This window comes from Diuraphis noxia, unplaced genomic scaffold (assembly GCF_037042655.1).
Source record: "Diuraphis noxia isolate RWA-SAM2 unplaced genomic scaffold, SU_Dnox_SAM2 contig0004, whole genome shotgun sequence".
In the NCBI taxonomy this organism is placed as follows: Eukaryota; Metazoa; Arthropoda; class Insecta; order Hemiptera; family Aphididae; genus Diuraphis; species Diuraphis noxia.
This window is the reverse complement of record NW_028301714.1, coordinates 59,240,546-59,266,452: the sequence shown is the minus strand read 5'-3', so window position 1 is coordinate 59,266,452 and position 25,907 is coordinate 59,240,546. Positions and strand designations below refer to the sequence as shown.

At 30.5% G+C, this 25,907-nt stretch overlaps 1 protein-coding gene across 1 annotated transcript in view; it reads right to left on the bottom strand.

Moving 5' to 3' along the window:
* Positions 1-25,907, bottom strand: part of alpha-Man-IIb (alpha-Mannosidase class II b) — a 160,682-nt gene that overhangs the window by 17,932 nt on the left and 116,843 nt on the right. Inside the window, exon 4 of the mRNA XM_089226720.1 lies at positions 1,289-1,422. Within this exon, the coding sequence (XP_089082846.1) occupies positions 1,289-1,422 (134 nt within the window). The remainder of the gene's footprint in view (positions 1-1,288; positions 1,423-25,907) is intronic.

The following is a 25,907-nucleotide window of genomic DNA, read 5'->3' as shown; positions in this document are numbered from 1 at the left end:
TATATCGAAAGTTCGTTACATCGAAATTCGTTATATCAAGAGAATATACCAGTCGATTGAATTCGTTATAACGAGATTTAAAACAAAAATTCAAAATTTAAATCAATAAAATACAAATACATATGTATGTACATATTTATTTAATAATTTTATTATTCGTATACATATGTATAAAATATATTATATTTTGCGTAGAGCCACTAATCGACATAAGTCTTATCTTAATTGCGATACTGTACTTGAGTGTACTATCGCATGATAATCATCAGAAAAACTTCGTAATCTATTATGTGGTAATAGCAACATACTTATATAACCTATATACTACTTAAAAATATATAAAATTTTCATAGAGACATGTATCTTATCTTAATTAAAATTAAAAATTCGTAATAGAAAGCTCAAATTTATAAAAATTCGTTACATCGCGAGAGTTTTGATCAAAAACGCTTCGCTACATCGAGGGGACATAAATACATTACATTTGTTCGTTATAACTACCGCGATATTTTCAAGGGACCGGTAGTTTTATTCGTTATATCGAGATTTTCGTTATATCGCGAGTTGACTGTACATTTTTTATACAAATCTGATTAATGCAGCTAATCCATCACTTGACCGAGTTATTTGAGTTTTAAAACAATTAATTAGCTTGCACATAATCATGTAAATTATTTTAAAACTTAAACGAGAACAGCGTCTCGAAATTATACACAGTGCAGAACTTAGATCTTAGATGGATTTAAAGTGCTGGTAAAAAGTGTCCAACGTATATAATAATACAATATTCATCGGAACATGAAAATTCTAATATCCATAAGAATAAATAATAATTGTTCTTGGAAAATCATCAAAATTGCGGATTGAGAAGACACGAAAATGAAGAAATCTTTGTATGTGTATACGTAGAATTATGAAATAAATAAAAATGGAAGAAAATCATTGGAAATCAAATTTGAAAGCAATTATTATTATAAGTTGATATAATACGATTGATGTGCTGTTCGAGTACATAAAAGGAGGGAAACTCTTTTCAAGGTATTGGACGAACTAAATATATACCGAATTATACCTTTATATAGTATGAGGATCAAATCAAAGTGGAGAATGTTGAGAGCGCGACCAATATCGCCGTGCACAATAATAATATAATAAGTAAATAACTATAATAACTGCAGTGATGAAGTGTGAGTAAGTATACCTGTTATGTTATATATATATATATGACGCCTCGTTGTACGCGTTTGCACTGTTAATGCAATTTCGCAGAATTATATTATTACATTACCTTCGATCAATTGATCCAACATGGCATAGACGTGAGTTGTAGCTTCGTCAGTCATCACCCATCCCCCGGTAGTGATCTCCAAACGTCCTTCTGCCAGTAACCGCTGGACCACTTTCTTTTTCGTCGGATGAGCGCTGAAAAAGTACAATAAAACAGTAAAATAACTATGCGTATTACCGATACCGCGACTTGTCGTTTGAAAATCAAGTCGTTTTATACGCCTGTATATTTTTTTTCTCACAAAAACTATACAGATTAGTGTAGTCGAAAACTTATCGAAAGCGCACAGGCTTGCGTTTTAAAGTTTGAAAAAAGCATTTAACTTTTTTCACAGCATCACCTGCTATGTATATTTATTATGTTTACAAATTAAATGTTTGTCAGCAAAACAGGTTTTTGTTTAATATTTAGACACGATCGCGGTACTTACGGAATTATAAATCGTGATGAGATAAATTGAAACTATTTTTCAAAAACTGTCACGAGCAGTGATACTGTGATACAATTAACGCTTGAAACTTCTGTATGTACATTGGACGCACGCTATACACAGAATGATTCATAATATTATACAACTAATTTTTGTATTAAGAAAAACTTTTTTTTTGATATTTGATATTTGAAAAAAAAAATGTATTTATACATTTCGGTTGCTTTTGTTTATGACGTGTTATAAATACTCCATATTGACACTGTGTATGTATTGTAACATGTTTTAGATTCCGAACGAAGTGATGAATGTATTGATTTTATAATGGTGTTGTGTTTTTTTTTTTGTGTGTGTGTGTCTGTGTACAGCATAACTAGTCGAAATAATGCTTCAATTTCAATTTTAGGGGTGGTTTCCGATGTAAAAGTGAATATCTTTGGTGCATTATATAGGTCAAAAGTAAACATTTTCCAACAGTTTTCAAAAAAATCGAGAAAAACAAAAAAAAAAATGACAAAAAACGGGAATTTTTACGCAAAACCAGTTTTCGACCAAATCGATTCAAAACCTAATCACTGTAAATACTTGAAATTTTCGCAAGATGTTTATGTTAGCGTTATCTGTGTATATACAGTTTAATTTTCAAAAATTTTTGACTTTTTTGTGATATTTATAGACCACTGAAATTTTCGATTATTATGAGAATTTTTTTTTTTGAAGTGTCGGTAAAAAAATTTTGGATGACCTTAAAAACTTGAAAATTTAATTCAAGGTTCCTTATGAGTTGTTCTTATTGTAGCTTATTTAAAAAAAAAAATTAAAAATCGTTAGTCACAATTTTTTTATAAGCGTTATAGTTCAAATTTTTACGAAATCTGTCGAAAACGTGAAAGTTTGAAAGTAATTTTGAAGTTGAAAAATCATAAAATTTTTTGTGTTTATAACTAAAGATTAAAAATACAACACTAAGTTTTCCATAAGTTTTCTTTCAAGTAGCTATAATGAAAACTCGAAGCATCATTATAGGGAAAATTTTATGTGCGTTTGAATTTTAAATTTTTACCAAATAGCGTAATGATAACGATTTATCCTCAAACGATTTTAAACATTTGTTATTATTCAAAAAGTATAAGTCGTATATACTTGAAAATTTTACCAGTTATTTAGATTGGCATTTTTTTTACATGATTTAATTTTCAAAATATTCTGACTTTTTTTGAGGTATTTATAGACAACTGCAATTTTAAATTTTTCTGAAAATTTTTTTTGAAGTGTCGATAAAATTTTTTTGGCCCTTTCAAAATACTTAAAAATGTAATACAAAGTTTCTCATAAGTTATCCTTATAGTGATTAAAAAATTATAAGAATACATAAGCACAAATTTTTTTTCATTAGCATTTGAAGTTCAAATATTGACAAAAATTCGTCAAAACCATGAATATTTGCAAATTATTTTGTAGTTCAAAATTCATAAAATTCTTTGTATTTATATCTAAGGTTAAAAAATTCAACACTAAGTTATACATTAGTTTTGCTTCAAATAGCTACAGAGAACATTTGAAGCGTCATTATAGGAAAAATTTTTTGAGCGTTTGAGTTTTAAATTTTTATGAAATCAGGTATATGTATATCTATGATAATATAAGGTATTATGAATTATGATAACTACATGCAATGTTTTTGGAAAAATTGATTAACCATGCCTTATTCAAAATGCGTCCTAATTGAAAAATAATATATTTGTTTCAAAATAGAATATATATATATGACAATATTTAAATATAATATATCCTAGACAAATCATCTCCGTCCAGAATCGTTTTTCGTATACAATGATACCTATAATTTCATTCAAATCTAACCTACCTTAGTCAGAGGTCCACCCCACCACCTAATGTACAGCAGAGCGACATCCACTTACCCGCTTTTTTTTTTTGATGATAGTTGAATGAGCTTTTTTTAATATTGTTACCTATATACAATTACATTATATTATAGATACCTACAGTAATTTTTTTTTAAATATATCATTTTTTTTTTGACGATAGTTAGATACGCAATTTTTTTAAATATCTTATTTTTTTATGATAGATAAATCAGCTATTTTTTTTTAATAGGTACTGTTATATATAAATACATATTTAATATAAACTGGACTTTTTAGGTTTAGGACTTTTCTACAGCGGACTTTTTTACCCGGACGATTTTACTCCGGAATTTTTTACCGCTATTCCTGAAAACACGACCAGTGACCACTATTTGCTACTTTCGCTGACGTTACAACCATCACTTCAAAAAATATAGACCTATAACCTCTAGTAGGTAGTAGTGCCACGGAATATATGAAATACCGGGATATATGAAATATATAAAAATATATAAATAACCCGCTTTAAAAAAAAAAAAAAAAAACATAAAAATCGGTGAAAAAATAGTGTAGTCAGTTTAAAAGGATCAACATTATATTACGGACTTCATCTTGTGCTGTATTTATAAGATTATATAAGATTATAATATTATTTAGCTCCAATACGCCTTTATTATTTATCACACGATGATATCAGTTTACTTTATTTCCCGTGGTGAATAAGACGAATTATTTAAGTGATTAAATTTTATACTTCTTTCGGGCTGAAAAAGTCTTGTTTCAGATTTATTAATCGCAGAAAACGTGTATATATTAATCGGGCGAGCCATAAAAACAATTTTTAAACAAAACTTTTGAACACTTTCGTAAATTGTTAAATTAAAATAATATATGAGACGCGAGGATTTCGCAACTTTCTTCTATATATTTGCATTTTGATTCTATCAATATAGTTTTCCAGTTAATATAGGTACAAACGTTAGTGTCACACATATCAATATCAAAAACGTATTAAGGATTTCGATTTTTGAAATATAACTAGCTGTTATTCTTTTGAAATGATAATCACGTACAATTTTTAATTTATTCCATTATTCAGTCATATTTGAAAACATATTGAAGTGAAATGAGAATTTACAAAAATGTGTGAACATGGATTGGATTGACCTTTTAAAAAAATTGTACCAGAACATGTTACAATTTGATTTAATTAATAACCGCACTCCTACTACCATAAAAATTACAAAAATATATTTTATGTTTAAAAAATATTAAACGACGTGTCAAAGTTGATTTAGGAGACAATTAAGCACGTACAATGGTTTTTACATTTCGAGTTTTTTTTCGTGTGCTGCAGCAGCATTCCATCAATAATATATTTTATTAGTGTCGAACTTTAATGGATGTTTCCAATTAAATAATATTCGTGTCAGATTATATGGGTACCTGTGTGCGTGTATACCATATAGTACATATAATATATGGTCATGTACATACATTAATATGTATTACATAATTATAACACCTCGTGGACATATAACATGTGATAAAATACAAATGTTATACTATTTAGGTAAAAACACGATTTCTTGTTCACGTGGAACAACAGCATATACAGATCTTGTTATAATTGTACAGAAAACAATATTGAAAAAACAAAAGACGTGAAACAATCGATTTTTCGTGTATTTGACATATCGGCTTAAATCTTAATATAATTCATATAATAAGTTTTGTTTTTCACTGTCGATTTTAACCCCGTCTTCTAAATGTTTAAAATTAACCAATTTGTTCGGAATATATATATATATATATGATTGATGAGATAGTTTTTACTTCAAGTGCATATAATATACAATCCGTGCAGAACTAGTTCGACCAATACATTATAAAAGTATGTATATAATAGGCGCGAAAGATAGGTTACTAAGAGAAAAAAAGCTAATCCACTATTGCACTCGTGGGAACAATTGTGTATTTATAGGGCGACCTCTATGCCTATAATATATATATATATATATTTAAGTTAACCACTCAGTATAAGTTTCTATCCGGTGTGCGGTTATTTTTTCCTCTCCGAGAAGAGATTTATTCGTGCAAAACGCCCGCAGTAGTTTTTTCACTATGCTTTTAATTACTATACAGCACCTAACGTTATATGTTTCGCTCGAAACGAGACGTACGTCGAAACGAGAAAATCTTCGAAAACCTTTCCATGGCGATTCTGACGCTCATGTTTTATATAACAATATAAACGATGACTCATATTTAAATTATTACTATATACGTACAGTCGAGTGATGATAACTCGACAATCTTGACTCAGATTTTTTTTTATTCCTCTAGAAATTCTTATGACAATTCAATTAATTATATACTGGTATCTCGAAGCGAATTTTCATCCTCCTTCAATTTCGAGTTATTGAGACTCAATAATTGTATACTGCTATAAGACGATTTATCTCCAAATAATATAATAACCACGAATATTGAGTCGTGATGTAGGCCAAGGCTTTTGAACACTATATACGTAGTCATATATATTTAGTACAACGTAACAATAATAATTTCATTGTGATATTATTATATAATTATTTTTGTGTCCCTAAAACACAATACACTTTGCAGCAATATACTCATTGTGATGATGTATGTTTTTGGTCCATTTTTTGAAATTTTAGTTGCTGCTTGTGATCTTTCGATTTTGTATTATATTATAGGAACCTATACGCAGTCGTTATATTATTTGTTCAGGTGTGCATTTCTGTTGTGGTTGTCGGGCGTATAAATGGCTGAATTAAAATAAGTAATTCAACACCCATTAACTGGTCATAAAATATCTATACGTATAATGTATGCGCATTTTACAGACGAAATGTCACCATGCATATTCGTTATAGTTATAGTGTAACAATTTGTATTATAAGTACATTGAACATAATAGATAATATTATATATTCACGGAACACTTCCTGAAATATTTTATAATTATTAGTAAACCGTCATTCACGTTAGCTTAACGTTTTTGAAAACGCGAACTCATAAGTAAAGTTGTCAATAATAATTTTTAACTGTCGAAAACGACGAAACAAAAATCATTCTGCTTTCCGTCTAATCTGCACTATACTCGTATAATATATGTACACGTCAACGTCGTGCAAATGAAGTGGGCGCTGATGTACAAATTCCCGTATCTATACACCTATTTTGTCGTGGATTCCAATATTTTAAAATCTGAGCGCGTTTAAGATAACATATAATAATATTAATAATTAATATTATTCATTCAAAAATCGTATTTCTTAACGTTACCTTTATTTTATTATTAACGATGATATGCGCGCAAAACGTTGTAATAGTATTGATCTTTATATTATGTATATGATGTATCTCGATGAACGGCTGCAACAGGACTTCCACAGTCGATTGACAATAAAACGACTTAAACACCCTATAAAACCTATTGGTACAACAGGCGACTGCGATCTGTGAATAATAAAATGTCTGAAAAATCGCCCGTTCTCAATCATTTTTAAATCCGCTCTTATCACGAACACTTGCATGCGGTGAGCGGCGTATCAACGCACAATATAGCTGCTTTCGACGGCTGAGCGTTTTGAAAAATTACACTTTTATACTATCGCCACCGCTGCCGCGTTATATAGGTTAAAACGATACTTATTAGTTATTACTTACAATAATCATTTTTCGTGAGTGCATAGAATACGCGTATCTCTTATGGATACCATGCGACCAGCATATTGCATATATTATGTACATACACCCTCATTTTGAAACCGCAAATTCCAAACGAATTATTAATATTTAATAATGATTAGACTATAATATTGACCGTAACAGTCGACCGCACGTGTGTATAACGGTCGAAAAGGTATTAAGGTACGTCAAACCGACACCAAACGGCGATATATCTGATTATTATTATTACACATTTTAGCTGGTATACAGCATATACCTACAACATCGCCGTTCCACAACGTAAAATCACAATTTATAATATAATATTATTATTATCGTGTCCTAGCTTCAATGTGTGCGTTTCAAGATTTAAATTCTAATCGAAAATATTTATGTGCTTCATAAAATAATAATACGCGCGTATTACGCGTGCGTACATAATATAGGTATAGGTAGGTATGTTCTTTAATCATTATTTATGCCCCTTGTGCATATAATAATAATTATCTTATAATCGAATCGATGTATCGATTTACGAGATATTTGATGTACCTACGCGCGATCCGCGTCTCAAATAGCTGTAGCTGCAGTGGCTTAGAGTCGTGTCAAATGTGATTTTTTTTTAAATTCTTTTATTTTTTTAAATCGAAACGTTTTATATTTACATATATATTCATTAATAATGTTTGTACAACGTACTTACGTGTACCTCTGTGATATTATATTATATACACATATACCTACACGTATATAGCGGCAGCCGGACCGGTACAAACGACGTAATTACAATAATATCAATGCCTATCTACTATAAGCGTGTATTGCATCGATTCAATAACGCTAGGACTTAGAAATAATATTAATCACGTTGACCTGACGGATTATTCTTTAAATCTGTATTAATAACCGGCTAAACTCGACGATAAGAAACGCACAAGACATAAATACTGCATAATATAATAATATATTATAAATATTTTATTTTACGCTATACATAGGTACGCACAATATAGACGCGCTTAAAAAAACGCGAATCATTTATTATTTTATTAAATAATCGTATCATCATATAGGTACCTATACTAAACACTCCAACGCCAGTGGGCAAAACGATCTTAAAAAGCGACTGAACACAATAATATGATTATACATATTTTATATATAGGTCTATATAGCGTCTATAGTTCTATACCTACAGCATTTAAAAGATTCATAAAATATAAAATATGAAGTAGGTAGATGCTATAAAATTATGAAATATTTCAGTGAAACTATTCACGAATAATTAAATTATATTTTAGAAATATAAAGGAAACATTTTATCGTATATTATTGTTACCAATATATTATATAATAGGTGTATATTTTAAAGTCTTCATTCTGTTTTTACCTCATTACCAGGCGGCTAATTCTAACCATACAAAAAAAAATGCAAATATGTAGGGACTTATCATTCACTTCGGTTATTCATTTACGCATATAGATAACCAGCTATAAGTTAGTACGAAAACCATCATCTTCCAAAATCAATTAGTTTTATGATATTCTGGTTTGTTTTTTTATTTAATATAAAAATGTTAAAATAGGTATGTATATGGTAATAGCTGTACAAGTCTAAAAGTAAAATAATAGAAACAAAAATGTCGACAAAATATAAAAACATATTATAATATAACATAATAATGTATATATACCTAATCGAGTAAAAAACTAGATATTTTGAGGTTTTATGATATTTTTTGGGTTTCAAACGTGACATATTTTATTATTGTAGGTACCTATATATAAACATACAGGTAATAAAATAATATATACGCGTGTTTTTTATCTGGGTGTATTAATATGACTTTTTTCTAATCGATTTTGACGTGGCTGATTAACGCTTTGTTTATTGTTACAGAAACGCAAATCAAACAATACATTTTACTGAAAATTGTTATTAATTTCCCAACAAAATTTTACAAGTTAATAGACTAGATAGGCACTATTCCACTGCTATTCTACTTACCCATAAACATTTCTATTATGACTCCTCAGATTTCCTTGCGGAAGAACAAATATGCATATGCTACTATCTTAAAAATATACACGTGGCCTATACGTTTTTCGTAGAGAAGTAATTTATCTATATATAATCGGCCAAACTAATATGAAATAATAATTTCGCACAGTATAATATTATACGTTATATCTGCGCAGTGAAAGAATTTCGAGGCGAACGCGATTTCGTCATAACATAATACGTGTATATATTAATGTTCCGGTAAAACATAATTTAATACTTCATATTATTATGTATAATATTAATATTATTTTTACGATCATAATGATATGCAACGCACGAAAATCCGGTCTGGATAAAAGATCTCCTATAATACATTTGTCATTCTACGACAGCCCGAGTCCGTTATAATAATATTATTATTATTGCGCGTTTCGACCAGCCGTACAATTCTTTGCACAGATATTGTGAATAATTCTTCGGAATAATTGGCCGACATATTAATAGACCTGTTATACTTTTTATATTCACGCGTATAAATGATCCAAAACGAATTTAATTTATATAATATACGACGTGTAGTGTCTCTAAAACGTATTATTATTAGTTCCACATTCGCGTTTTAAACTACTTATTATATTATATATTGTATATGTGCGTTTATATATTTTTTGTCACGTATAAAAAAAGTACGATTTATATATCGTATACCTACCTATACTTTATAATAGTAAGTTATAAACGCTGCGGCGTTATAAAAATGTAAATTTTTTTCCCTTCAACCAACTTGTTTTATTATTATTGTTCATAAGTTGTTACGAGCGAAAAAAAAAATCGACCGTCGAGCAATCGTATAATTCGTAGGAATGCAGTCAATATATCTGCAGCAATACGTTCAATATAATATATATAACATGATATAATAATATTGGACAACATTGGATTCATACATTGGATAATATTTCAATATTTTATGTTTTGAAACACCATCACTTGCATTCGTACAGGCCAATACGGAAGTACCTATATGATGTGCTTGTATATACCGTATATAATATTATGATTCACGATATTGAAAAATCCGTCCCTGAATTGCAACGAGTATTTAAAAAAAATGTTTGCGGAACCAAAACGACCGGCTTCAATGTGATACATATTAAACGGAACTCACTCGTCAGCACTCGTCATTTCTACGTAGGTAATAGCTGGCATATACCAATATCGATTGTTAAGTACCCATGTTATAGTCAGAGGGAAAATTCTCAGAAATATCTATAAGTTCGAAGTTTCGGAGTGAAGTATTTCTCTACTACAAACACTGAACCTCTATAACATCATACGTAATACACGTCTGGACGAGGCGACTGGTTGAGGGGCAAAAAAATATATATAATATATAATAATATCTTACGCAAATTTCGAGCTGTAGCAGCTGCCGTTGTGGCGTTACATGCGTAAATACGTCATAAATGATATGCGGTCGCGGTGGCGGCTGGCCATTAGTCGAAAACGACGCGATTTTCAGTAACCGATAAAAAATGAATAAAAAAAATAACAATATCATATATTATATTATGATATATGCTCAGACACACACACAGCGTCCGCGTACGTTTATTACTGCAGAGGGTGCCGTCGGTGCCACCGCTGTCGAAATGTCAATGTCAATTTTTGGTATTTCGGTGTATATATATAATTTATAGACGGTCTCACATATTTTATACATACGTCACATATAATAATATGTTAAGTGTATAGAAGTTATGATAATTTATTATAGCGAATAATGGGGAGCGTATATTATCTTCATAAAACCAAAAACTCATCGCGAGTGTAATCTTAGGTATATATTATAGTTTATACATCTTAATACTTATGTATAAAATACAATGCATATCTATACCCGATAACTATAATACTACTTGATTTTATATATTATGAATTCTTGTATCATGAAATAAAAACTTATCGGTACCGATATTTTGATCAAGTGCTTTATACTGTTTTTGACATTTATTTTAATAACCATAATCATACTTAAATATGTTGAGTTATATAATATATTCAATAAACCGTGAAAGTTTTTGTTACAACTATTATGAAAATTATACCTAATAGATGACTTTTTTTTTTAAATAATTAATAATTGAATATAAGATAACGTCATGTAACATGCACACCTATATGTATATGCGTGAATAGGCTCTCACTGTAATAAATGTTTTTATGGCCCTTATAAAATGTTTTTTTTATATAAAATAAATATTTCTATTAATATTTAAAAATTATAAAGATCAAAAAACGGGCCCCTGAACGGCCTGAACTCCTGGTCTATTTATTCTATCCTTATGAGGGCTGTGTGTGTAATATAAATATTAAATATGGATAGTGATAAACTCATCAATGTTCCAGTCCTTATATCCTATACAAAGACGAGTATATGCTTGTAATAGAGACAGGCTGGTCAAGTGTGCCTACCCATATCCACTGCAGGCTACTCATTCCTCATCTTACGTATACCACATTGTACATAATAATATGTAGTACATGAGTTAAATAAAATCGTACGCAAAATTCTGCGATAGCGAATGATAAACCGAAAATTCATTCAAATAATAATAATAAAAGGTTGTACGTGAAACTGCAGCAGCAGTTGTAATTTCCGGGAATTCTGTCGTTGCGTGTACATAATTGGCAAGTGTATTATATTATGGTGACAGAATACGAAGAAAAGCGTTTTCGTCAGTTTTTATGTTTCGTCTTTTATCTCTTCCGGTGAAACGAAACTGTAGCAGCGCACCACTTCAGTGTAGGTACTCGGCGCCGCCGTGTCGCAAATAGTGGCTGGGGCGAGGAGACGGAGTCGGCGACTTATTGGCCGGGAAGGAAACTCTCGTATTTATTATATGATATTATATGTATATACGTCGGTTTGGATCGTGATATTATGACGCTATTGTATTTATAGACAGAGCGAGACGGAAATGTATGCTTACAATTTTTTCGCAATACATTTCAATAAGCCGCGGTGCATACAAAGTGTTCATTATAGAAACGCGTCGTATAACGGGCGGGTTAAAAAAAAACAAAATCTCATTTATATATATATAATAAGCTCCGACGCGCGGGGGGTATAGCGAATATCGCGAGAAAGAAATTCGTTTATTTTTTCTCCGCCAAAATATTAGTTGCCGGAAGAAGAAAAAAATAGTATAAAATAAAAAGAAAATACAAAACGACGGTATCGCACACGAACACCACCGAACGTAATATCTGTATTGTTGAATAATTCAGGCCTTCTAATGAAGACATTAAAAGCTCACTAAATAATAATATAATATATACGGCCCTACCCGTTGCAGCGGGACATATCGTAGCTGGCGCGTTAACCTTATATCCGGGAAAACATAAAATGTACGATTTTCTTTTCCTTCATGCGCGGTACACCACCACCAAAGTTAATGAGTTTTTTTACCCTCTCGCGTAACTGGTGTTCTCGTAGTTATAATTATTATGTCGTTAAACGTTTTGGCTTATTTTCTCGTTTGCTCGGGAAGTTATATGTTTTTCGGCCGTCGCGTGCTCACAGCAACTGCAATAATTATAAATTATATATTTTGTTCGTATCTGGGATCCGACGATATCTCGGTCGACCCATTTTCTTCGTCTTCGAAGCCTCTATAAATTACTATTATTGGCCGACCACCACACTGGAGTCGTGCGTGGACAGGGTGTGGTGAACTCACTCGCGGTCATAGAGTATCTGCACACGCACAACTGCACTGCAATACGAATTATATGGCAGCAATAATAAAGTTATCTCGATTTTTATTTAACCCTCTAAAACAACACGTCCGTTTCAGCGGTATTTGATGTGCGCGCCGCGATAATACAATAGTCTTCGCTCGTCGATATATTTTCCCATTATTTTTCCTGTTTTTCCTATTTTTTCTTCTTCTTGTTTTTGGCGTCAGTCCACACTGCCGCCGCCGCCGCGCACACATATAAATATAATAATACGCCTAACTGTCCATCCCCGCGAAGTGTGTGTGCGCGATAATAAATATAATAATATGTTTTGCATCTTCAAATAATATGTAAAAATATTCAAACTAGATTCGGCGCGCAACGTAATCGCGACATCGCGCGCCAAACACACCTCATTTGCATGTAATCTGCGTGAATTATACAAGCCGCGTGCAATGTGCGTATATATATATATACCTACCACTGCCGACACTGTCGATATACATATACACATGCCGACAAGTGAGAAGAGAAAAAAAAAATTACAAACACATTTACCCACACACTTGTAGATAACAATACGAACGCGTATATGAGAATGCATATACGCCGCGCCGTATTATAATAGTCACACAAATTCGTACGTAAGTTTCGAGAGTTTTTTCTGCTCTTCGAAATGCAATAGGTACAAGACTATACCTAGACGCTACACATAGGTACATATATAACCTGCACACACACATGTGTGCGTATATTTCACCTAACAAACGGAATTTTACGGAATTTTGTTTCTAATTTCGTTGTGATGCTCTTTTCCGTATATATTAAAACCAGCGAACGACGATGTGTCCGTTTCTAACATATTGGATTAAGTACTGCGTGCAAGGGAAGGGGGTGGAAACTAGCCAATGCTATATATAGTTATGGTAGGTACCAGCTATTATGTTCCAGAATCATCTGATGAATTTTTTACACCTATTGTGCGTACGATGGTATAGCACGCGTATACTACGTTATAGTAGTAGTTTATATATATAAATATATTACATATATATGGTATAAGTATATAATAAAAAAACGGCCAAAATTTTTCCATTTCATGTCGTACACGGCACGTCATATAACCTAGGTTGATACTGCAATTGGAACTATAAATATGCTTAATTTTTTTTTTAAATTTAGAGTGAATCTCTTACGAAAATTAAAGTTACTATTATTATCTAGGTTTTCACAGAGGCATTTTATTGTATTTTAATTTTAAAGCGAATTATGATTATTTTAAGATATACAAACTATTAACAATTATAAAAATACTCATAATTCGCTTTAAAATTAAAATATAATAAAATGCCTCTGTGAAAACCTAGATAAGAATAGTAACTTTAATTTTCGTAAGAGATTCACTCTAAATTAAAAAAAAAAATAATAATATTACCTTTAATTTTAATACGAAGTCAATTCGCTCTAAATTTAAACTAACGGAGCTAAATTGGAACTGCTGAGTGAAAAATATGCTATGTTACACACTTGTAAGATGGAAACAATAACACATGCGGGTGGCGTGACGTCCTCTTAAGTTATTTTTTTTTTTTTTGATAGATACCTCTATACCTATAATAATAATAATAACATGAAGTCTAACTATTATTGATGAATATACAGTATACACATTATACACTAATATAGTAATATAGAACAGTGGTTCTTAACCTTTTGTAGAAAACGGACTCCGGATGATTATTTTTAGGAATCGTGGACCTCCCACCAATTTTGTGTCAAATACTTTTTTTTTTTTTTATAAAACATCTCACGTGATCATAAAATTATAGTAATTATTTTATATTACAAATTATAGGAAATAGACATATTATGTTCATCTCTTACGAAATAAGATATATTTTATATGAAGAAGAAAAAATTTATCCTAACATTTTGTAATAATTCACTCATGTCACGTATTGACTTATGTCAGGTGTTAAGGCTATATAGGCTATACAGAATCGCTGATATAGAATATAGATTTTACAATGGATATCAATATTTTTTTATGATAACATTATTTTATCTACCTACTTTTTTTAATTTAAAAATAATATTTACACTTAGCTGAATGATGTATCTGCTATCCAGCATAATTGTATTATATTAAAATTTATTGATAAAATAAACATACTATATTATAATCTCATTTATTTCTTACCTAGTGTTGGGGTGGGTCACGTAACCAACAAGCAGTTAATTTTTGGGTATTCATTACAAAAAGGTTGGGAAACACTGACCGTTTAAACAGGTACCTACATAGTATACTATAATATTATGTTGACCACGCGATATCATCATATTATATATATATATATATAATCCAAATATATATATTTGGATTGCATATACCTATGTACATACTACATAGCAGCTTTATATTATTTACGTGGAAACTATATGATCTGCAAGTGTTTCTATATCATATATGGTGTACGAAAAATTATAACAAGTTTATGAATTTGAAACCGACTCGGGTATACGTATAATATACAGCCGTGCGAGTCTTGACAGATTATAATTTTTTTACGATATAAATATATATAGGTAAATATCGCATAACATAATACACATAAATATGTAATATATTATAACGTCTTACACAGTTTATGTATGTTTCATGGTACGGACAAAAATGCCTTTATAGCTGATACATATCGCGTAGGTATATACACCATGCGTGTATAATATTATTACAGGCCCTCGATGCAGTCTCCGTGTACAATAGTGATGCATAAATCGTGTATTAAACTATAGTACATAATAATGTTTATACAGGGTGATGGTTTTTTTTAGCTCACTTCGTCTAGAGAATACATGCTCAAAGACAACATATTGTTCAATGTTTTTATGGCATGTATAATAATAGGACAGCCTAACGATAATAATACGAACTCTTACGCATATAACTTTTTTTTACTCTGCAAAGTATGGTACTCGCTCGGGTCCAGTTATACTACACTCAAAGAAATACGATTGGTAATTTTGACAATACATAATTATCGATGCTTAATAATATAAAGTTTTTCTCTAAGAAAGAATTTTGTTTATTCTACAAGATAAATATTTGGAATAATAATATAGTTTTATTAATATGATTATGGTGTATTGTTAATTATAATATTTCGAAAAATATACTATTATTTTATTGACAATACAAATTGTAAAATTGATAATTTACCACCGTTGATTCTACAATTATACTATCAGTGTGATAAAATTATTTATAAGAATGAACATGTTACATGAGTACTGTTGATTCTACAATAATGTAATCAATTGGATAAAAGTCTTGTCATTTTGAAAATTAACTGTACGACTCACTGTCAAAAACTCAAAACTAACTAGCACGTGTTTCCTCCCGGGTTGTTTAATGTTTTTTGTTCAAACGTCATCATCGTTTTCAGTTTTTTTAAGTTTGTTGCTCTAGTTTTCCGGACTTGAAACATATAACAGGTAAGCAATAAAATGATTTGTTTTATTTGTGAAGCAGTGGTTAATAGTTTGCACGCTTTGGTGACTCACTTTAAGATCATTCATGTATTAAAACCCAATAGCACCTATACTTGTTGTGAAGCATTCTGCTCTCAGTCATTTAATTGTCTGTCTTCTTTCAAAAGACATGTATTAAAAAAACATGTTTCTCAAAATTCTAATAATATAACATTACTACATAATGAACAGCATAATGTACTTGATATTGAAGTTTCAAATAGGTTAGGTTAGGTTAGGTACGCAAATTGTTAAGCGAAACAGGATATTGTTTGAAAATATAATGTATGGAATCGAAATATGAGCGAGTAGTTTCTGATAAAAATGTATTAAAAATTATTGCTTGAATAAATATTAAACGCTTATTTTATGTTTTATATTTGTATATAAGTTTAACCGCACCATAACCGTAATGGTTCTAAACGTCTAAATCTATAAGACAATATTATATATTTATATTCAATTAGGTATTTTTATTCTATAAAGTGGAACAACTCATAGCAACTGTTATAGAATTTCGATTTCGGGTGTATCGATTTTTTTTCAATAACAAATTGACTGCATGTCTGCATGTATATGGTTCAACAGATTCGTAAAAAAAGGGAAATCCCTACCGCCATTGTGCCATTGTATTGTGAAAAAAAATCAGTATCACCTGTACAGGACATTCGTGTAAAAATCCCATAGTATTTGCGACAACAATATATAAGGACTTTGAGTGTTCATGCGTGAAAACGTGCAGGATTTGAAATGAACATCCGTCGTTTTAAGTGATGCATGGCTTAACAATTCCAAAAATCAAAATTTCAATAGAAAGTTTGTGGTCCCAAACACATAATCTAAAAACCCGTGCATACGATTACCCTAGCTTTATATATATATATACGATATAATGTATAATGCACTCTGCTTATAAATATAATAACGAAACGCACGCACGCTGTATATACACGTTGTTATAAAAGTCGTCCGATAATGTTTCGCGGTTATATTATATATTACGAGCTGCAGAACCATAGGTTTTCGGTGTGTACCTGTAAGCCGCGAGGTGATTATATATGGTCGCTGTAACATGTACTGGGCGTACACCGGACAGGTATATAATATATGTATATGTATATATTTGTGCACGAGTGGTTTTTTTTCTCTTAGGCGCAATGATGCAATGTTAACATATAACTAATTCGGAAAGGTCGCGAAGGTACTGAATATTATACGAAAGCAGCTCATCCGATGATGACTGAGAAATGCACACCGTGCTTTGATCCGCGAGGCGTATATACAGGGTATGCGCAATAATCTACAATTATTATGATTTTTTTTTTTTTGATGATGAGAGGGTGATAAAACACTTGTCAAGGTTACCGCTGATAAAATATATATATAATATACAGAATGCGTCTTTATACATCGAAAAGACGTATGAACACGTGCTCTTGAAAATATCTTTTAAACGTAATTTGAAATCATTAAAATTGTAGAATAAAAATTATTTTTTGCCATTATTATTTATAAAAACTTTTTAAAACGTTTCGAATGACCTTAGCATACAGTTTTAATTTCATATATCTAAGTGAACTATTTTTCTGAGAATTTGAATATTATGCGTACCTATATCAACAATTTCGTACGAATACTATATACCTAATAAAATGCTATGAAATTAAAAATATATACCTATATTATTATTAAAAACAAGTAAATTATTTAAAAAATTATAAAGAATAAATGAAGTATATTTTCAAAAACTTTATTGTTTTCGAGATGACTCGTGTGCGTATTTCTATAACCACTATTGGTAAAAGAATTAGTGTGAATATTATATATTTGATTTCGAATTAATTTAATTATAATTAATAATATAACAACGCGGTGGTTTGAAAGATGCCATCATCGCAATTCCATTCAATTTGTTTCCATATTACGCACCGCGGACCGGCGGATGCATTAATCAGAGGCGTTTTAAAATTAATTTTTGCGCTCGTTTAGTGCTGCAGTGGTATATAATTATATGTATGCGTAGGTAGGTAGGTAGATATATGTAGCTGGTATTAGGTTTAAACCGACCATCATACCTATGTATTTTAATAACACTGTTGCAGAGCTAGTGCGTTTGCCCGGTATGTGAGCTGCGGTATTGAAACGACAAAAGAACATAATACATATAATATAATGCGATATGAGATACACACAATAATAATATAAGAGCTGGACAAACGGCGACGTTGACCTTTCGTTTTCCTTGCACGCCAACGAAAAGGAGTGAAAAGAAATGAGGAAAAAACCTACTATAGAACGATTTGAGACGTTCTGTGGGCGCGTTTATGCGTATAATTATTATTTATCACATAAATCGGTATATATAAAAAGGAAAAAATGAGAGAGAGAAAAAATAACGAGTCTTGTCTGTATGGCACGACGCGACGATATACCATTAACAATATAATCCATCACACGTGGTATTTTTTATGTTTATTTTTTTTAAATATATATATATATATATTATTTCCTCTCGTCAGTATTTTTTCTCATATATCGCGACGCTCGTACCAACTCGTGGAGGATGTGACTGCAACCGACTATTATACAACTTTTTTCTATATATTCTATCGTTATTTATTCGTTCAAGTCCAGTAACGACTAAAAAAAACTCGACTAGAAAATAATATATATATAAGCGATAATCATCATTATAATAATTATGGCGGACGAGATGATGCGGTAATGGAGCAGTGGTTCATGAGATCAATATAATAATAATAATATATAGACACTAAAATATAAGACGGCGGTGTGACGTTCTCGCGTATAAGGGTCGTGTTTATAATATTATATATAGATACCGATTATTATAATATATTATAATGGTTAGTGCAATATTTTATGTACCCATTTATTTCGTGCAACGTTTTAAACTGCAGCCCACGGTCATCGCTGAATGCACTATTGTAGCTGCAGCATCAGCCGCGGTTGGTATCGTAGTTAATGCGAGCGCGATGTTTGTGGCCAAGATATTTTACATGAGTACACAGGATACGATAATTCTATTGATAATTAACAGTGGTAGGTAAACACTGCACGTTTATTCCTTCCCATCCGATAGGCACCTCTTTCATTTTGAAAACATTACTGTACCCTACAGAGAAATTGAGTAGGCACCACCGGGTATTATACGTCGTGGTGTGTGATAAATTATCATTGATAATTTTTTTGTCAAACGAGTGACATTTTACACAAAATAATAACAATTAATAAATGCACTTAAAATTGACCATTACCTTGAGTCATTACAAATTACAATATATATTATATATGTATATAATATGAGATTATTCAGTATTCGTGCCATAATGTCTATTTTCATCACTTATATAATAACATGTAATTGCTAATAGTAATTAATCACTAATTATTGTACAAACGATAATTTAATATTAAGTATAAAAATTACTAGAATGTGTAACGTTTTATTTGACCTATACGCGTATACGGTCTACCCTGGGCGAGTTGGGTTAATCTATATAAAAATAATAAATCGGTAGAGACAGTATTTTATCATGCAGCTGTCACTTATGGTTGCGCAAAATTATACGGGTTATTCGATATATATTTATAATAAATATATTATTATATAATATTAGACATAGTTATGCTTATGATTTTTATTTACAATAAAACAATTTCATAGATACAATAATTTTTGTATACATACTTCTCCCATATTTCTCTATGGTTAATATTATAAAGTCCTTTAGAACGCGAGGCCCTTTGAGGTGCGAGGCTGTGGGCAATGGCCCACACCGCCCACGCCTAGCGCCGCCACTGTATTTATTCATTATTTATTTCGTGGTGCACAATCGAAATTCAAATACGTTAAAAAAGTCGACTTCGTGGCAAACAGCAGTCTCGGATACAGTCTATAGCAACCAATAGACTATAACATATTGGTACACCTACAGAACGGCAATATTATTATTATTATATGAATAATATGTAAGACACGATCGAAAAATGTGTGTTTGAATAAAACATTTAATAGCGCTCGAGGCAGTTAATATAATAAATATTTACGCGTAGATGTATATATCGTGTGGCGAGTGTAGATGATCTGTAAAAATAAGATTGTGTGTACACGTTTGTAGTCGACAAGACGAATTAAAGCAAATTCCGTGCATAAATAATATTATAATATTGTAGCTGCTGCTAGGGCGTCCACACGATATTCTGGATTTCTTATTATATTATTACTATATAGCAGTAACCTATGGCTTGCCACTAATGAGCAGTAATAAAGTCAAAAAATACGGTCGTCAAATCAATAAAATATTCCCTTCATGAACGTATATAATATTTTATTTTAATCAACGATAACACTACAGCGGTGATGACTGATATAGTAAATTGATCATGGCTAAAATAATATGTAAAATAATGACGTCAACCAGGTTGTCTCAACCTACTAAATGTGTATAAATTTCGAAAACACTACTTAGCTATATATACTGCTCAGTGATCCGTGCATTTTATCGAGTCAAATAGGTATACGAGTTTACTAGATATACGTTAAGGAGATCCAGATTTACGAATTCGTACAATTATAAATATCGACTTAACATCTATATGTAAATGTGTATATATTATATATTTTGTACTTTCAGATATATTAAATTTTGTTTAAAAAGCGACTGTTGTTTGAAAGTTTTGATTAAAATAAAAAATACACTTATATATACAAATTCGGGTAAAATATTATACTAAGACCTTTAAAACACACAGAAACAAATAGTTTTACTACAATATTGATTAAAATCAACAATAAGCATCACATATTCATATATAAATATTGACGAAATTCAAGAAGAATTAAGAAGTTGTTGATACGAAAAATAAAATCGGTACCTAAACGGAAATGACAAGTATTGTAAAAATCAGAACCAAAAGTTAAAAGAACAATCCACAAAATGATCTAAAGAATTATAAAAATGATTGGGCTACAAATGTATAATAAACAGTTGGTATACTTATTGATGACCATCATATATACGGTTATACATGTCCTATACGTATGGCATCCAAGTACCAATCAAACATTTATTACACAGAATATAACGCCATTACAACAGAATGTTTCCATGCAATACGTAAAAGGAAAGCAAATAGCAACATATCCAACCTGGCAACCTGCACTTATACGAAATCCCGAGGCGACCTCAACTCGAATGAACCAATAAAATAATATATTTTCTAAAACGGGCTTACGAGCGCAGCTCTTTTCACCCCAAAACGACTTTCCTTTTTTCGACCAAATGTGATTAAGTAGTCTCTTCTATAGGTAGTCTCTAAAAATATTTGCACTTTTCTCGACCATCGCAGTATTACATTTAACATTTTGGGAAGCATTGGCTTTGAATTAGAATAAATATCTAATATTTATTAATTAATTTAATAATTATATAATTATATATTTTAACAATTGAATTTTTGTGTAGTCGATTTTCTTATGTGTTTTGAGCCCGTGCAGCGGCACCAATTGCATTATTTATATCATATCCCCCTCCCCCCCCCCCCCAAAAAAAAAGATCAGCTTTTATATAATGTGCAATATTCCTAATAACAAATATGCTAATAAAGTTCAAAAGTTTCGCGCGAAACTGTGTAAAATTCAGTATAGGTATTTAAGTTCCCAGCACGCGCACCGAATTCAATAGGGAAATTATGCAGTCGACTTAATAATAATTAAATTTGTTATATTGCGCGTCTCAACTCGTTAGTCGTTTCGTTTACATATCATAATAGGTATAGATATCGGAGTTTGGTAGATTTTTGAAAATCTATCGCACATTTGCTGTTCAGTATCTTCGGTAAACCTATTTATCAATTACAGATAAATCAGTTGTTTAGTTGGAATTTAAGCAGCCACTATATCTATTATTATTATTGGCAGGTAGAAATAAAGTTTAACCTGAATTTGGAAAATGTTCATCCAATTGTTTTAATACACCTACGCGTGTATAATATACATAATGTAATATAATATATATATATATATATATATCAGTGGCGGATTAAGCAATTTGTTTCATGAGTGCGGTTCAATAAATATAACACATAGTGCTCGTATAGCACATATCGGTATCAGTTTATAAAAATAATATTTAACACATAACCATTAGTAATTTAAATATAAAAACGACGATTCGACGTGCAGCCTCATATTACGTAATATCTTTTTTACCTAAAAACTGATTACAATTTATCTAAATAGTATATAAATTCTACTGTTGAAGTAAAATGGTTATTATTATTTCAATGCAATTTTGCAATTAAAACTTATATACTTATAAAATGTTATTATTTTATTTTTAAGCGATATTTTTAAATTAAACTTAAAAATGACGTATCAACCCTATTTTGGAATTTTTCAACCCTTTTGTGGCACGTAAAGGGGTTGAGTAATCACGACCAAATTTAATATAAATTACTTACTCATAGTAAAGAACAAAGTTGGAGGGTAAGATATTAAAAAAATTATTATTTTTTTTCTCGTATAAATAAGGACCACCCTAATATATATATATTACAAAAACAATTTGCTTTGCTTTATTTTATATGTCTATCGATCACTGCAAATATCGAGTATTACAATTTCGATCATAATTGCAGTCGTCGTGGTTATTTCAATTATTTTAATAAAAATACCCAATCGATAATAGGAAATTTGGTTTTAATTATCGAACTAGAGTTTATTTCGACAAAAGCCGTATCGCCTTGTCACCTCCATCGGCTGCAGATATAATAATATCGGTGCCGACTGCCGAAGATGACAACGTGTCAACAATCTCAACATAGTTTTTGGAATGCATTCCTATTCCTATTATTAAAAATAAATTTATATCATAAAATAGTATGTCCGGTATTTTGCATACTCAAGTACTACCTATACACATTATATACAACCTCACTCTGGCTAGGTTTTGAAAATTTTATTTAAATGGAACAGGGGTTAAATAATTAAAAACAAGAATTTGACATTCTATAATCGGTCATCAGAAACTATTTATGTTTTAATAATTATTATTGACATGCTTTTTGTTCATTTGTAGCAGGCATTATGCATCACCTACTCATAAAATGTGTTATATTTGTACTATGAATAATGATGTGCTATGATTATTAATTAGTTAGATAATATTTCAGTAATACTCAATTAAAAATTATTGAATAATTTTTATGATGATCAATATAAAATGATAGTTAACATATTTCATAAAATGTATTCTCCCCCTAATCTTTATTCTTTATATTTTTAATCAACGGAAAGTACACAGTGACATCAGGAAAAAGGGTAATTTAAAACAGCTATTGATATCACGAGATCACTATGTTTATACGAAAATAGTAGATATTTTATGGTGTGTTTTTCGTTCAATATGTTGTGTAGAGAGTAAAGACTATTATCTATTACAAAAGCAATGTTAAATTAACGATAAATGTGACATTTTATATAGGTAAATTTGAAAGTCGAATTATACTTTATACACTTGGAACGATAATGGACAAACTTTAACTTTTAAGTTACATTTAAAACATTTTATAAACGTGAATTATAAAAAAACATAATATACGTAATTGATCGCAACAACTTGTCATCATGAATTCATGACAACTTAAATATTGTTGTGTGTCAAATGTAGGATTGAATATTATAATATTTTCTTTTGTTAGGTTTTGGATATATTAAAATATTAAAATTATACATATTGCCATGGATTATAATATTTTTTTTTCAAGCGATTATTATTTTTAGGATAATAGAAATATTATTACTTCAGACCAGATTATTCTACAACAAGTCCCGTAATTCGAAATTTCGTATTTTGAATGAGTAAATAGTAAATTAATTAAATAAACATAATATACATAAACGGCGTATTATAATGGCAATATGGTGACAAAAGTAGGTTGTAAATTGTATTTAATGATGGTGGTGGTAGATCGATAACGTTGTGTTGCAACTCTGACGGTTGCATATTATTATTATAATTATTTATTTTTTCACACAAAATTAAAAAATCGCCAATTTATGCACAAATAGCCCATATAATTGTAGCGGTCAAAAAAAAAAAAAAACAGAGAGTGAGACCAACAGTCCGTTATTTTAATAATAATATCATTAATAATATTTTCATTTGAGTGTCTATAAGGGAAAAAAACGCAAAACGTATTATTTTGTTTAAAATATTAATAACAAATTCCAGTGCATTATTATTGTTACACGTCACGGAACCGACCGCCGCGATCAGGAACTCGTGTTACGAAAATCATTATGAATTATTTGTATCGTCATTAAATACGATTGTTATGACATCCGACGACAGTCTTTATAATATACCAACCTATAGTTATCATTATTATTATCAAGTATGGTGGTATTAATTTTTTTTCTTCTTCCAAACAGAATGAAAAATTGTCCGTTTCCGAAAATATATAGCTTAATATAATATTGTCACCGGCTGTGGAAACGGGTCCGGCAGTGATAATTTGTTTAAATTTTGAGTAATCGCCATTGCAAGACACTGCAACCGGGATGAGAGGCGTGTAGTGTAGACCTGAAGACGCGCGGCGGTCGTTATACGTTAATGCCGTTAATATATTTTCATTTGAGTGCCACCACTACCACCATAAAGGTAAGACTTATTATTATTATTATTCTTTTCTGTAGTTAGAAACCGTCCCGCTGACGAACGGAACAAATCACCGGACATTTATCGCACGTCACCACAACCCCGTCCGATAGGAAGTACAGAATATATATACGCGAACTGATAGGACACCCATCGTCGTACGATGAGAAGTTTCGGTTCCTTTTTACTCGTCCTTGCACGGAAACGAAAAATACCCTCTCGACAGACCGTGACGGATCTTCCATCATTATAATTTACGAACTGATTCGACCGAGCATGCTCACCTCCCGTTTGTCTCGGATTTATTCCAATTCTGAGTGTTGTGATTTTTACATCACTTAAACACTTAAAGACTTTAATGTTTTAAAACAGCTGGGTATATCTGTATAAAATATGTTTTTTGTACAATATTTAAGGATTTATACAAAGATCACCATGATCCATTGTGGTTCGTTGATATAAAAACAAAAATAGAAATAAATAATTTTCAATGTTTCTCATAATATAACTGTCGAAAATAATAATAGTGGGAACTATGTATGTACCTATTGGTATGCTATATACTCATTACTCATACTGAACATATAAGAATACATAAAAGTACTGACCGATATTTATTGTATAGGTAATTAATACTGACGTTTAATACCTATAATAT